At 70.0% G+C, this 15,417-nt stretch overlaps 1 protein-coding gene across 1 annotated transcript; it reads left to right on the forward strand.

Annotated features, from left to right (window-relative positions):
* Nucleotides 1-3,874: 3,874 nt before the first annotated feature.
* Nucleotides 3,875-15,329, forward strand: LOC132322068 (microtubule-actin cross-linking factor 1, isoforms 6/7-like). Its single transcript, XM_059836252.1, has 23 exons — nucleotides 3,875-4,282; nucleotides 4,540-4,659; nucleotides 4,855-4,962; nucleotides 5,107-5,325; nucleotides 5,617-5,820; nucleotides 5,904-6,135; nucleotides 6,302-6,528; nucleotides 6,602-6,724; nucleotides 7,250-7,351; nucleotides 7,956-8,057; nucleotides 8,627-8,782; nucleotides 9,223-9,378; nucleotides 10,201-10,398; nucleotides 10,490-10,618; nucleotides 10,888-11,058; nucleotides 11,161-11,316; nucleotides 11,629-11,835; nucleotides 12,063-12,182; nucleotides 12,542-12,711; nucleotides 13,049-13,208; nucleotides 13,525-13,722; nucleotides 14,419-14,544; nucleotides 14,940-15,329. The coding sequence occupies exons 1-23, from the start codon at nucleotides 3,875-3,877 to the stop codon at nucleotides 15,327-15,329; spliced, it is 4,182 nt and encodes a 1,393-aa protein (XP_059692235.1).
* Nucleotides 15,330-15,417: the final 88 nt, after the last annotated feature.

A 15,417-nucleotide genomic window follows, 5' to 3' on the forward strand; every position in this document is an offset into this window, starting at 1 on the left:
CCCCTCCCTCCACTTGGCCCTAGGTGACGGCCAGCGCCTCATCCCTCCCTGTCCCCAGGGTCCCGGCTCTCAGCACCCCTATGCTCGGGGGGGCTGGGACACCCCCAACGCCCGTGCAGGAATTTGGGCAGCACCAGCAGCCGCCCAGGGCAGAGGCGCAGCTGGGAGTGGGGGCAGGAGAGGGTGGCCTCGGGCGCAGGACGGGGACTGGGCGCCGTGCAGCCCCGCGGTGGCTCCGATAACGCGCGTCCTCCTGGCTTGTTTCAGGCCGGGATTTGAGGTGGGGGCCCGGCGCCCGTGCCCGTGCCATGGGGAACTCGGTGAGCCGGCCCAGCTGCCTGGGCGAGAAGAGCCGGCGGTCGGAGGAGCTCCTCCGGGAGCCGCAGCTCCAGGACCTGGGGCTGGATGTGGGGCAGCCACCTGGCAGGAGCATCGCAGAGGCCTGGCCGGGGCTGCCGGAGAAGCCGCCGGTGCCAGTGGAGAACGGCTGGAGCCCGGTGCCCGGTGCTGTCCGGAGTCAGCCGGGCAGCCCCGTGCTGAAGCGCAGCCAGTCGGAGGTGGCGGTGCAGAACGGGAGCACGGCCTGCGTCCCGCTGAAGGGGCAGGTGGGGGGTGCAGCCTGGACACCCCCCCGGGCCAGCGCCCCCCGGAGCGCCTGGTCCTGGAAACCCGTCACCACCCGGGAGGTGACAGAGGTGACAGAGGTGACTGAGACCATCGTGACGGAGATTGTGGAGGTGACCGAATACCCGGCCGGCGAGAAGGGCGGGGAGCCCCTGGTCACCCGGACGGTCACGGTGCTGACGGAGCGTGCGGGGGAGCTCGCGGCCGGCGGCCGCTCCGGACACACGGACGCCACAGAGGTGACTGCCGGGCAGAGACCCTCGCTGCAGAAGACGCTGTGCCGGCCCCACGCCACGGGCCGGCCGTGGCGGGGCTGCTCTGCTGGCACGGTTGTCTCTGCAAGCGAGTCTCGGACTTTGTCTGCCTCGACCATGGCTCGCGCAGGGCCACGCCCTCCTGCTGCCCTCCTGCGCTGCTGGGGCCTGCACCCTGCGTGCGGCGGGTGTGCGCGGTGCCGACCCGCCTGCGGTGCCCCTGTGCGGGCAGGGCCGGCGGCACCCCCACCCCAGCGCTTCAGGGTGGCACCGGGCACCCAGCCGGGTGCCGGAGGATGGGGCCGGCGCCCTTCCCTCTGCCACGGCTGGTGGGGGCTGCGCGTCTGGAGGGTGTCAGCTTGGCGCAGGGTGCACCCGTGCTGCACAGCCCCTGCTTTGGGGAGCCCCGCGGGCAGCGCCCGGTCTTTTGGCCCCGAGGAGGAGCGTAGGTCTGTGGAGAGCCCGTCCTGGCACAGCCCTGCCGATGGGGCGAGCAGGGGACGCGGGGGCTGCGCACGGGATGTGGGGGAGACCCGGGCTAGACCAGCTCCCCCTCTCCCCAGCGTCGCCTCTGGACAGGGCATGGTGGGGAGGGGCGCACCCCAGCCCCACGGCTGCCCCACGGCTGCCCCTGCCCGTCTGGGTGGCTCAACCACCTCTCTCCCCAGGTGTCCCTGCGGGCTGTCCCTGTCCCGGAGGAGGCGGCAGGAGCCCAGGACACGCTGGAGAGCCTGCTGGCCTGGGTGGCGGACATGGAGGAGCTGGTGGGCAACCAGAAGCCGCCCTCGGCGGAGGTGAAGGTGGCGAAGGCCCAGCTGGAGGAGCAGAAGGTCAGCAGATCCGGGCTGGCGCGTCCCACCCACGCCGCTCTCCAGCCGGGGATTAGGGGGCTGGGGGGGCCGGGGGCAGAGCGGCCGTCCTGGGGCTGTCAACTCTCTGCCTGCAGTGCCGGGCTGCGCCGAGGCGGTGTGGGAGGGAGGGGGGTCCCCGGCACAGTGCTGTGCCACACTGCCTTGCAGCTCCTGAAGCGGCTGCTGGAGGAGCGGAGGCCACGGGTGGAGCTCATCCTGCAGGACAGACCTGTGCCGCCGGCGCACGGCTCCGGCACGGCAGCGACCGAGGGGAGCGGGAGCCTCTCCGGCCTCAGGGAGAAGTGGGGCAAGCTGATGCAGGAGGCTGAAGCCAGGTGGGTCAGGGCTGAGAGCTTGGTCAGCGGGGTTGGCAGCTCCGTCCCCGCCTGCACGGGCTCTCATGACAGCCGGCAGCAGACTGCGGTGCTGCAACCCCCCCCCACCATCCCTGCGTGCAGCAGCAGCGTGCCCTGCCCTGCTCGAGCCATGGCTGCCTTGGCAGAGGGACTGTCCCTGTCGCATGTGCCGGGCCTGCACCGTGCCCCACAGACCGCGCTGCCTCCAGCCGTGTGCGGTGCCCGGTTGGTCCCTGCAGCCACCCCGGGGCTCTGCCGAGCGGGGATCCACCATCGCCTCACTGCACTGCCTGGACGCCGATGCCGCCAGCAAGCGAGGGGCTTGGTCCGGAGCGGTTCAGGCAGGCACGGTGCAGAGCGGCAGGCGAGGGCTCTGCTTTGGGACAGGCTCTTGCCACATCTCTCCCCTCCTTCCTGGTCCCAGGCTCAGTGGGTCCGTGGCTCTGCGGCTGCTCCGGCACGAGGCTGTGGAGCGCTGGGGAGAGAGCTGGACCTTCGCTGCCAGCGACAGAGGAGCTCGCTGGGGTCCCGCTGGGCCTGGAGCAGAGCAGCACGGCTGGGTGCCCCAGTGTGGCTGTGCCAGCGCCCAGCCTGGCTGGCAGGATGATGCCAGGGCAGGGGGGGGTCCTGCCCTGCGGAGGACGGGCAGCCGATGGGTCACAGAGCAGGGCTGGAGCTGGCGCAGCCTGGCAGGGGCTGCCTCCTCCTGCATCCCCATGTCCCCAGCCCTCGCCGGGAGAAAACGGGACCCTCAGCCCAGGGCACCTGCAGACTGTCCTCAGGATGCGCCCGGTGCTGCCTGGGCTGGGCAGGGGACGCTGGCCTCACCTCGCTCCTTGCGTTCAGGGTGGGAAGCTTTGGGGCGGGGAGCACAGGGCAGGGGGACCCCAAATGTAGGAGTTGGCCACCCAGCCCCGTGGCAGGCGGAGAGGAGGCTTTTCCAGCCGGGATCTTGGTCTCGCACCTGCGAGGCCCCTGGGGCCGGGGGGCTGTCACCCTCCCCGGCTCACCCAGCCTTCCTGGAGCAGGTACGGCTGCCTGGAGCGGATCCTGCCGGCAGCACAGGGCTTCCAGGAGGCCGTGGACTCCTTCCAGGAGTGGCTCAGCGCCACGGAGCGGCAGCTGGCCCAGCTCTGGCATGCCAACGGCTGCGTCAGCCGCGTGCAGGATGCCCACCGGCAAACCCAGGTCGGAGCCGGGCTGGGTGCGGGGTGGGCTCGGGCACCTGCCACGGCACAGGGCGGCTGGGCAGGCAGGGTGTGTGGGGCACGGCGAGACGGGCAGAGCCACGAGTGGGGCCATAGGGAGGGCTGGGGGTGGCGATGGGGATGGGGGGACGCCCGTGGGTGCAGCTGGGACGGGGCGAGTGGCGTCCACGGCAGTCACTGCCACGGGAGCCTCTTGCCCAGGCCCTCTGCGAGGAGATTCGTGGCCGGCTGGGAGAGCTGGACGGCGTCCTGGAGAGCGGGCAGCGGGTCCTGGAGATGGTGACAGGCAAGTGGGGTTGGCTGGAAGTGGCGACCGCAGGGTCGGGACCACGGGACGTGGGAGGGAATGCCCTGGGCTGTGCCAGGAATCCTGGGCACTGGGTGTCCTCAGGGTGCTCTGCTCCCCACCAGCGGCGGCCAGCGGCTGTGGGAGCACGGCGTCGCATGATGGGGCACACGGCATCCCGTCGGATGGAGAGGGGCCAGGAGAGAACCTGGCTCGTGGGGGTCAGGGGCACGGTGGGACAGGGTGCACCAGCAGCGGGGGGTGGCCGGGGAGTTGAATTTTGCCTCCGGCGGGGATGAGGGGCCAGAGCCGGGTCCAGGAGAAGCAGGAGAGGGGCAGGCACAGGGGAAGATCGTTACAGAGCAACCGTTATGAGGGAGGGAAGGTGTTGGTGCGGCACGTCCCCAGCCCCGGGGATGCCAGCCGCAGCAGCGCTGATGCTGGCCGCGTTGCTGCCACAGGGGAGGAGGCCCAGCTGGCACAGGAGAAGATGGAGTCCCTGCGGATGCGGTATCTCATCGTGGGCCAGAGCAGTGCCGACACCATGCACCGGCTGGGACAGACCCTGGAGGCCTCGTCCCACCTGGGCACTGCCCAGGAGGACCTGGCGCTTTGGCTGGGCCGCATGGAGAAGGAGCTGGCCTCCTGGGACAGCCAGCACGGTGGCCAGGAGCCCCCGGCCAGCACGAGCGACAGGGAAAAGGTGCGGGACGTGGGGCTCTGGAGACTGTCACCCTCTGCCCCCTTCACCACTCCCCGGCCCCGCAGCATTGCTGCCTGCAGTGGGAGACGGGGAAGTGGGGTCTGGAGGGACACAGCCGGATGGGATATGCCAGCTTATGGCAGAAGATCCCACGCTAACCAGTAGCAGATGCGCCGGGAGTCTGTGTCCCGGAGAGGCTTCCCCGATGTGCCTGCCCTCCCTGCCGGCACGGCTGACTGCGCTCCTCTCCGCTGCAGTTCGAGCAGATCCTGGACTCCCAGCTCACCCGCTTGGCTGGGCTCGGCGAGCGGCTGGAGGAGATCGGGCAGGTGCAGCTGGACACCCAGGCGCTCCGCTCGCAGCTCTCCGATCAGAAGGTGGGTCTGCAGGCTGCTTTGGGCTGGGGTGCGCCCCACTGGTACCCGCACCCCAAAGGGGTGCCCAGAAGTCCCCAGGGGCACTGGCTCTGTGTCCCCACTCTGCTGGGCTCCCGCGCTGACCACGCAGTCATGCGTGCGTGGACCTGCCGACGTCTCTGCAGGACCTGGCACCCATATGGCTCTGTCTTCCAGCTGCTCTCCGCTGAGATCCTGCACCACCGGGGACTGGTGGAGCGTCTGCTGGGGATCTCGGACCCACTGCTCCGTTCCTGCTCCGAGCCCTTGCGGCAGCATCTCCAGGTGAGTGGCCGTGACGGGGCTGCACCAGTGGGTGCTGGGTGGGATGCTGCTGCAGCAGGGCCTGCTTGCGTCAGGGGACGGCCGTGCCCCGTATCCCCAGCCCTGCGGCAGCGGGGCACACCGGTGAGCCGCCCGTCTCCGCAGCCCTCAGTGCAGGCGCTGCGGGAGCGGACGGAGCAGCTCTTCCTGCGCAGCGGAGCCTGCACCGTGCAGCTGGAGCACGCGCAGTCCCTGCTCGCCCAGTTCTCCGAGGCCCACGAGGAGCTGTCGCCCTGGCTGGAGGAGACACAGGTCGTCGGGGTGCAGCTTTCCCCCAATGCCATCAGCTACGAGGCCTTCAAGGAACAGCAGGCACTGCTGCAGGTGAGGGCAGGGTGGCCCCAGCCGGGGCATGGGGAAGGGGAAGGGGAAGGCAGGGACAGGCTCTGCCACCCTGCGGGGTCTGGAGCAGAGAGGCGGCGGTGCAGTGTGCGGTCTGCGACCAGATGGAGGGGGCACCGCTGCACCCAACGTGCACAAGCACCATCCACCGCGAGCAGAGCCGGCGCGTGGGTACGGTGTCAGTCCCGCGGCAGCACCAGGGTGCAGCAGGGCACGTCCCCGTATGCCCTGTCCCAGTCCTGTACGTACCCACGGCATTTCCTCTGCCCTCAGTGTCTGCGGGAGGCCATCGCCGAGCACCGGCCCCTGATGGGGAAGCTGCAGCGCGTCTCGGCGCAGCTGGTGGAGCTGAGCCCGGAGCAGGGTGCCCCGTTCCAGCAGCGCTGGCGGGACGCGGAGGAGCAGTACTGCCGCATCCGCGAGCGTGTGCGCCAGGCAGCTGCCCTGCTGGAGGACGCCCTGCCGCGTTACAGCCAGGTATGGGGCCGGCACCGGGGCGCTGGTGTTCCCCGGGGCTTCCCCTCAAGTGACGGGGCTGGTCCTCCCTGCACCTTCCACAGCTGACCGAGCGCATGGACCTGCTGCTGGAGTGCCTGGAGCGGCTGCAGAGCCGCCTGCAGAGCCAGCCCTCCGTCCGCGGTGATGCGGCCCACCTTCGGGAGCAGATCCGCGAGAACAGCCTGGCCCTGGGCGAGCTGGAGAAGCTGGGGGTGGCCCTGGAGGCCGTCCAGGCGCAGGGCAGCGAGCTGCTGGCCAGCATGCAGGCAGCAAACTCCGATGCTGCTGCCAGAGGTACTGGCACGGCCCCTGGGCGGGTGTGCATGCGTGGCAGCACGTCCCCGCGCACGGGGTGTCCCGGCGGGGCTGTGTCCCTGTTCAGGGCTGTGTCAGGGTGCCGGGTCCCTCGCAGCGCCGCGAGGGGCCCCAGGCCGAGCCCCAGCCCTCTCATGCCCCGCAGGGATCCAGGAGCGGACGGCGCAGCTGCTGTCCCAGTGGGGCTGCCTGCGGGGCCGCTGCCAGGAGCAGGAGCGCTGGCTGCGGGAGCTGCTGGCCCTGGCCGACCGCTTCTGGCATGGCCTCTCCGAGCTGGCCCTGACGCTGAGCGACACCCAGCAGCTGGTGCTGGGGCTGGAGGAGGCCGGCGGCGAGCCCGAGGCCATCCGCACGCGACTCCGCACCATGCAGGTACGGGGTGGGGAGGGAGCCCGGCAGGCAGCCCCGCGGCACGGGCAGTGCCGAGCCCCGTCTCGACCCACAGGCACTGCGGGAGGAGATCGACTCGCTGCAGGGTGAGCTGGACACGCTGGGCAGCCTGGGCGTGGAGCTGATGTCCTCCTGCGGGGACCCGGACAAGCCCGATGTCACCAAGAGCCTGGACGATGTGAGTGCCAATGGGTGTGGGTCCAGCAAGGGACAGGGTCCTGGGGGCGTGGGGATGCTGCTCGCGGGGATGGGATATCCCCGGAGCTGAGCCATAACTGGCCCCTGGAGAAGGGGCAGGCGTGCTCCCTAGATCCAGTGTCACCTGGATGTCCCAGGGCTGGGCTGGATGGAGGGTGGCTGTCCTGGGCTGGGGTCCCTGCACAAGGGACCATGTGTCTGCCAAGCCTCACACCCTGCACCGGTGCCCACCATCCCTTGCACCCTGTGGCAGTGCTGGCTGGCTCTTGAACCCTGCGCTCATGCCCACTGGCCCCCCGCGCGGTGCCGCTGGCCCTCGCGCCCCGGCCCCCCGCGCGGTGCCGCTGACCATCGCGCCCGGCCCCCCGCGCGGTGCCGCTGACCCTCGCACCCGGCCCCCTGCGCGGTGCCGCTGACCATCACACCCAGACCCCCCGCGCGGTGCCGCTGACCCTCGCGCCCCAGACCCCTGCGCGGTGCCGCTGACCCTCGCGCCCTGCCGCAGCTCTACTCCTCCTGGCACAGCCTGAACAAGGTGTGGACAGAGCGGTACACCCGCCTCGAGGAGCAGCTCCACGCCTCCGTCAGTTACCAGGAGACCATGCAGGTGGGGTGCTGGGGGCCTGCTCAGGCAGACACCCCACATAGGGGCCTGCCCCCCATCTGCGTCACTCTCCCATCCTCACTCGGGGGTGTGAGGGGCCGTGGGGCCACCATGGTGGTCCCTGGGCATGGCTTAAAGGCAGGACCTGGCAGTGGGGCTGGCGGTGGGCCCGGCTGGGCAGCAGGGCTGTGGGGGGGTGCAGGACTATAGGGGCGTGGGGCTAGCTGGGCTATAGGGCCATGATGCTGCCGTGGGTGGGGGCTGGCTGGGCTGGGGGTGGGAAATGGGGCTGGCGGGACTGTAGGGCAGTGGGGCAGGGAGCAGCGGGGCTGGCCGTGCCCGTGTCCTGCCCCACTGTGACATGCCCACATGGAGGGTCCCCTCAGTGGAGGTGGGGCTGGAGCACCCTCCGGCCCTCCCTGGGGACCACAGTGGGTCCCAGCCCCACTCCTGGCTATGGGGCTGCAGAGCACAGGGGTGAGCATGCCGGTGCCCCCAGGAATACAGCTGTCCTGGCAGGGCTGATGTATCTGGCATGCGGGGACACGGATGGGAACAGGGTGGGGGGCCTGCCCCCCCCGACCCCAAGGTCCCTCTCTGTCCCCAGCGGCTGTTTGAATGGCTGGACACGGCCGAGCTGCGCATCGCGGAGGAGTTCCTTGTCGGCGGGGACCTGGACATGGTGCAGCAGCAGCTGGCGGAGCTGAAGGTGGGCCGTGCCGCAGGATGGGGCCCCAAGCCCTGGGGTCAGGCAGGGGGGGCAGCAGGGGGGCAAGCGGGATGCTCGGGGCAGCAGTGGGATGAAAGCGTGGCACGTTGGACGGTGCTGGTACCCCCACGGCACCCGCTCATGGTGGGTGCTGGGTAGCCAAGTCCTGCCCCTGCAAGGTGCCCGAGTGGGCAGGGATCCCCGCTCTCCACGAGGAGGAGCTCTGGGCACAGGTGCCCGTGCCAAGCTGTGCCATGCCATGCCGTGCTGTGCCATGCCAAACCATGCACTGCGTGCCAGACCCAGCTCTGCCATGCCGTGCCACGCCACGCCATTCTGTGCCAAACCAGACCGAGTTCTGCCATGCCATGCCATGCTGTGTTATGCCATGCCGTGCCGTGCCAAACCATGCAGTGTGTGCCAAACCCAGCTCGGCCATGTCACGCTGTGCTATGCCAAACCAGACCCAGCTCTGCCATGTCGTGCTGTGGTGTGCCACGCCTGGTGACACGGCAGACCCCATCTCTGTGTGTGGGGCTGGGGGTTGCCCACACACGGCTGCCCCGCAGGAGTTCAAGAGGGAGCTCTACCAGTGCAAGGTGGACGTGGAGAGCCTGCGGCACCAGGGCAGCCCAGGGGGCACGGGGCAGGGGGACCCCCCGGCCCCGCTCAGCGACTTCCGCCAGCGCTGGGACCGCCTGGAGGAGGAGATCGTCAGCCGCCAGGTAGGGAGGGTGCCCGGCCGGTGCGGGGGCAGTCCCAGGCGCGGGGCAGGGCTGGGTGGGTGATGCTGTCCTGGGCACGGGGGCTCGGGGGCTCTAGGTGGTGGTGGTGGCACCTGACCTGTTGACTGCACCTGCCACTGGCACAAGGCAAGAGCCACGGCAGGATGGATGCACGGGGTGCCGTGTGGGTGCTGGGCGCGTGGTGCCGTGTGGGTGCATGGGGTGCCGTGTGGGTGCTGGGTGTGTGGGGGCTGTGCAGGTGCGTGGGGTGCTGTGTGGGTGCTGGGTGGGCGTGTCGGGTTGTGCAGGCGCGGGGTGCACAGTGCCCTGCGATGCCTGCGGCACCATGGGCGCATGGGGCCGTGCGGGCGCTGGGCGCATGGTCAGGGCTGCCATTGCTCCCACCAAACGGCTGCCTGGTTCTGCCCTTGCCGAGGCAGCACCAGCTGGAGGCAGCTCTGCTGGGCCTGGGGCAGTTCCAGCACCAGCTGGAGGAGCTGCTGCAGTGGCTGTCCCGCACCGCCGAGCAGCTGCAGGGCCCAACGCTGCTGCGCCTCGACCTGCAGAGCTGCGAGATCGAGCTGGCCAAGCACAAGGTGAGGGTGGCGGCGGGATGGGGCTGCCTGCACACCGTGTCCCGAGCTGCCCGGCTGCTGCCCCAGCCATCGGCTGCCTGCTCCGACAGCTGGGCGTCCTTGCGGGGACGTCCCCTGGGGGGGATGTGGCACAGTCCTGCTATGTCCCATGGCACAGGAGGTCCCAGTCGTGGTCCTCTTGCTCTGGGGCCGCATAGTAGCCGCAGGGTGCTGCCCGGCCCCTCCTGGGCCGTTCGGCCTCCCTCCTCCCGGTGCTGCCATCGAGCCCCGGGGCAATGGCGTCTGGATCGGGCAGGCTGCGACTTGGGGCGGGCGGCGTGAGAACACGTCCCCTCCTGCGGTGACAGCATGGAAGGAATGAGCTGTCTCCACGCCTGCCGCGAGGCAGCCAAGGCCGCGGCCGGCGCAGAGCTGCTTCCCCTTGCCTGGGCACGCTCGCGCTGAGTCTGACGCAGGCAAGGTGCTGTGAAGCACGGGCCGGCCCCGCGACCGGGGGAGCCATGCATGGGGGGTGGCCCCAGCCTCCTCTGTGCCCTGTGCCAGCAACCTCCCTGCCACGAAGCGGCAAATTTGGTGCCTCGCACCTGCCCTGTGCCACGCTGACGATGAGAGCCAGGGTGCTGGCTCTGGGGCATCCCCAGGTGCTGTCCTCCCCTGGCGTGGCACCCCCCGGACCCCAGCCCTGCGGGGCTGCCGCCGCCATGGTGGCAGCGTTGACGTAGGCAGCAGAGGTGACCCGGGTGCTGGGGGCGAGGGGCTTTGCACGGCGTAGCCGGCTGGGGACGTGGGGTGCTGGCTGTGACCCTGGCACCCTGTCCCCAGGTGCTGAGGAACGACGTGATGTCCCATGCCCGCACGGTGCAGTCTGTCAACGAGGCCGGGCAGGGCTTGCTGCTCTCCAGCCTGGGGGAGAGCGTGGAGGGGCTCCAGCGCAGCCTGCAGCAGCTCAACCAGCGCTGGGACCTGGTGCAGAGTGAGACTGAGAGCCGGCAGCTGGAGCTGGAGAACAACCTCAGCCAGGTATGGGGCACTGCGCACCCGCATGCCGGGGCTGCCCACCGCGGCGCTGCCCGTTGGCAGGGGCAGCACCGAGCTCCCGCACTGCCCGCAGGTGCAGGACGTCACGCTGGAGATCACGGAGCTGCTGCAGTGGCTGGAGCAGGTGGAGCTGCAGCTCTTCTTCTCCAAGCCGGCGTGGGGCCACCCAGATACCACCAAAGAGAAGCTCACCGCACACCTGGTGAGCACCGGGGCTGTGCCGGCCCCACCCTGTGGCAGGGCCGTCCCCGAGTGTCCCTTGCGGGGTGTACATGTGCCCCAAATCCACCTCTCTGCACCGAGGTGCCAAGACCCTTCTCTCCCTTCTCCCCTTTCCGACGGGGCAAAGCCCTCCCGCACCCCTCCTCTGCCCCCTCCAGCTCCCCTGGGACAGAGCGGGAACCCTCCCCGTCCCCGTCCCCATCCCCCTGTGGGGCAGTGACCCCAGGGCTCCCTGCGGCCTCTCGGCAGGAGCTATGCAAGGAGATGGAGTCCAAGCAGGAGGCGTATAGCGGTGTGCGGGAGCGGCTGCAGCGGCTGCAGGCCTCCTGCCACGCTGGCCGGCCCTGCAGCACAGAGCACAGCCTCCGCATCCTGGAGCAGAAGTGGGAAAGCGTCCATGCCGAGGCCCAGGAGAGGAAGGTGCGTGGGACAGGGGCACCCTGCCCGCCGGGGTGCCGACCCTGCCCTGGCTCGGGGGGCAGCGGGTGCCCATCCCCATCAGCGCCTCCCCCCTGCCCGCAGGAGCGCCTGGCCGAGGGGCTGACAGTCACCACCGAGTTCCACGGCACTGTGCAGGAGCTGCTGCGCTGGGTGGCTCACGCGGAGGAGCTCCTCGGCTCCCCTGCACCGCCCAGCTTCGTCCTGGACACCGTCACTGCGCAGATCCAGGAGCACAAGGCAAGTGCGGGCTGAGCCAGCGCGGTGCCCTCCCGCCTGCCGCCCAGGTGTGCCCCCGCACCAGCCAGCAGCACGCCCTGAAGCCGGGGCTGACTTCATGGGGCTGGGGTTTGCCCGGAGCGGTCCTGTGCGGCAGTGGCACCAGCAGCAGCACCGGCAGGGAGATCTCCCCTGGGCTGCCGGCGGGACGTCTCTCCCTGCAGCAGCAGAGCGAGTCGGCTGTGCACCCCGTCCCGCTGCGGGCTGTGCTCGGAGCTCCGCTCCTGCCCCGGGGCCGTCCGCGCACCCCCAGCTGCCTCCGCTCTCCTGTAGGCCCTGGTGAAGGAGGCGAATGCCCAGGGGGAAAAGCTCAGCAGCTTGGAGGCTGTTGCGTCTCGCTTGAAGGACTTCAGCAGGAAGCAGGATGGTGCCGTCATCCAGAACCTGGTGCTGACGGCCAGGGAGCGGCTGAGCAAGGTGCTGCAGCGGACGTCGGAGCGAGGGGCGGCGCTGGAGGAGGCCCGCAAGCGCACCAAGCAGGTACTTGGCGGCCGTGCCAGGGGACGTGGGTCCTGCAGGGAGCTGTGCCGGTGTAGGGGCCATACAGCTCCGGCACGGGGACCGTGCCGCGCTGGCCCATGGTTTGCGCCGCGGTGGTGCACAGGCCGTGCAGCTCTGTTGCGTGGCTGCTGCGCCTCATTGTCCGGGCTGCCCTGGCCCCTGCTTTGCACACAAGGGGCCCCCCGCACCCCTCCCCTCCGTTTCAGTTCAGCGAGTCCCGGCGGCTGCTCCTGGACTGGATGGACGAGGTGGAGCAGAGCTTGGAGGTGCCGCAGGACACTGCCACGAACCAGGAGGAGATCAAGTGCCAACTGGCTGAGCACAAGGTGAGGGGCCTGCCCTGCTCCCCGGCCCAGCGGAGAAGGGGGGTCCCGGCGGGGGCAGCTGCCTGGCAGTGGGGAGCAGAGCTGGGGGGTTGTGGGGTGGCAGGGGAGGGGGCTTCCCAGCTCCCAGTGGGACAGCAGTGCCCGGATGCACCCGGCGCTGTGGTGGTCGGACGCCTTTCCAGGGCTGTCTCTGCAGAGTGGGGAGACCTTGGGTGGGGGGAGCCCCCAGCCAAGGAGCATCGGCACCCCAGGCTGCCCCGTGGCACGGGGGGAGGCAGGAGTCTCCCTGCAGCCTGCCAGCCCTGGGGCCAGCACCCACATCCCGGGGGTCCGGGTGGGCTCACCCACTCTGGCCGCAGGCTTTCCAGAAGGTGCTGCGCTTGAAGCGGCCGGTGTACGAGGCCACGCTGCGGAGCGGGCGGGCGCTGCGGGAGAGAGCCCGACTCCCTGAGGACCTGCAGCCGCTGGAGGAGCTGCTGGGGGAGCTGAAGGAGCGCTGGGACGCGCTGTGCAGCCGGGCTGTGGAGAGGTGAGCACGGGATGGCGTGGGGTGGGAACGCACAGGATGGTACAGGATGGCGTGGGATGGGATATGATGGTGTGGGATGGGATGGGATGGGATCCTGTCCTCTGCTTGCCATGCAGCTCCCAGGCAGAAGGCATGGTATTGCCCTTCCTCCCTGGGCATCCTGCTCCCTGCTGTGGGACCCCCCCTGCCCCAGCATCACTGGCGCTGGCCCTGTGGCCATCTCCAGGATCCGTCCCTGGCCATAAGTGAGCCCAGGCCCTTACAGCCGCGCTGCCGGCCTCCCCGTGGGGCGGCCGTTCCCTGTACCGCGGGGCTGAGCCTGTGCCCTTCCTTGCAGGCAACACAAGCTGGAGGAGAACCTGCTCTTTTCGGGCAAGTTCACGGATGCGCTGCAGGCCCTCATGGACTGGTTATACCGGGCTGAGCCACAACTCAGCGAGGATGTGCCCGTCGGAGGGGACCGGGACCTGGTCAGTGACCTCATGGACAAGCACAAGGTGGGTGTCCCCAGCTACGTGGGGATGTCCCTGCCCTGCCTGAGCCCTGGGGAAGTCCCTGGCTCTGCACCAGCCCTGCCTACCCTCCATCCCAGCGCAGGACAGGAGCCAGGCGCAGGATGGGGCTTTGCCCACCGGAGCAGCCCCCGCTTTACCGGAGCCTGCGCTCCGGATCCTTGGGGCAGTGCTGGGGCACCCCATGTACCCCACAGAGGCAAGGGGACCTGGGGCACGTGGGGGCCCTGCACAGTAACGGGGGCCAGGCAGGGTGCTGGGACCCCCTGGCGTCTCCCACTCCCTCTGGCCCTCTCTCCAGGTCTTCCAGAAGGAGCTGGGCAAGCGAGCCAGCTGCATCAAGATGCTGAAGCGCTCGGTGCGCGACCTGACCCGCGGCAGCAGCAGCGTCGACTCCCAGTGGCTGCAGAAGCAGATGGAGGAGCTGAGCACCCGCTGGGACCTGGTCTGCAAGCTCTCCGTCTCCAAGCAAGCCCGGCTGGAGGCTGCGCTCCGGCAGGTGAGAGCTGGGCAAGCCGGGGGGGGCTGGCTGGGGGGGCAGCAGCCAGCCCAGGGCCTCCCCGGGCGGAAAGGTCGGGGTCTGCAGCCCGTGCATCCTCATGGGAAGGCTCTGTAGGCAGCTGTGGGTGTGTGGGGTGCCCAGGGCTGTGTGTGGCTGTGCTGCGTGGGGTGCCTGGGCTCTGTGTGTGGCCACATGTCACCGGGTGCTGCGTGGGGTGCCTGGACTCCGTGTGTGCCACGTGTTGCAGGGTGCTGCGTGGGCTGCCCAGGCAGTGGGTGGCCGTGCATTGCAGGGTGCTGCGTGGGGCTGTGGGGCTCTGTGGTGCCGTGGCCGGGTGCCAGGCTGGGCGCTGTGGGCACCTGTTGCAGGTGTGCCTGCATGCAGGGTGCCCGGGGCAGGATGGCTGCATGTATTGCAGGGTGCTGTGTGAGGTGCTCTGCTCCACTGAGGTACTGATGGGGGTCAGGGGAAACTGTGTCCCCAGTCTCAAGCTGGGGTGGAGAGCATCCTCTCTGTTCTGCTGTGGGAGCAGCTCTCCCTCGGGGGCCTGGAGCTGCACCGAGTTCTTGTGTGGCCCCGGGCAGGAGTGGCAGCTGCGGGGCTCGGGGGTCTGGCTGGGGGGCTGAGGGGGGCAGGACCTGGGACCACGGCCACAAGGTGGGTGCTGAGCGGGTCCCGGGCTGTCCGTGGCAGGCGGAGGAGTTTCACACCCTGGTGCATTCCTTCCTGGGTCGCCTCTCTGAGTCAGAGAAAACTCTCAAGTACGGTGTCTTCCCCGAGGAGGAGCTGGCCGTGCAGGAGTGCCAGAACCAGCTGCAGGTTGGTGACTGTCCCTGCCAGCCCCCCAGCACCCCCCAGCCCCTGCCTCCAGGGTGGCTCCGTGCTTGCCTCAGGACGTCCCATTGCTGGAGTCAGCCGGTCCCAGCTGGCCCCTGCCAGGGTGCGGGGTGCACCGCACCGAGACGTGGGATGTCGGGTCCCATCACACCAAGGCACGGGGTTTGGGGCCCCAAGCACCCTGAGGCGTGGAGATGTGGGGGTCTCAAGCACCCCATGCAAAGACAGCCATGCTCAGCGGCTGTGCTCGCTGCACCCAGCGTCCTTCCCCCGCCTGCACACCCGGCTGGGTGGAGGCTGGCCCTGCGGCGCTGGGGTGTGCAGTGGGGTGCAGGGGGCTGAGACCCGGCAGTACCACGGTCCGTGTGCTCCCCCAGGAGCTGATGAAGTCCCTGCAGTGCCAGCAGCTGGAGCTGGAGTGCATCACCTCGCTGGGGGAGGAGATCCTTTCCACCTGCCACCCGGACTCCATCATCACCATCAAGTCCTGGGTCACGGTCGTCAAGAGCCGCTTCCAGGAGGTGAGCTCGGTGCCCCTTCTCCATCCCTCTCCGGGCATGGAGCAGATCTGCATCTGCATGGAGGATGAGCATGGCCCCACGCCTTTCCCACCGCCGGTGCCTCTTTGGCGCAGCCCTCCTGACCGGCGCATTGCGGGGAGGTGGGTATGCTCGGCCCCGTCCCCGGCCATCGCAGATGGTCTGGGTCTTGCCAGGGACCGGATGGCCCTGGCTCAGCTCCTCCTGCACAGACCTGGTCCTCCGTGAGCCACCGGGACGCACCACCCCGGCCATCCCCTTGCTCCCACCCCTGCTCCCACATCCTCAGGCCGTGCAGGGGGTCACCTGGGGCCTC

The sequence above is a fragment of the Gavia stellata genome, chromosome 3 (assembly GCF_030936135.1).
Source record: "Gavia stellata isolate bGavSte3 chromosome 3, bGavSte3.hap2, whole genome shotgun sequence".
NCBI classification, from domain to species: domain Eukaryota; kingdom Metazoa; phylum Chordata; class Aves; order Gaviiformes; family Gaviidae; genus Gavia; species Gavia stellata.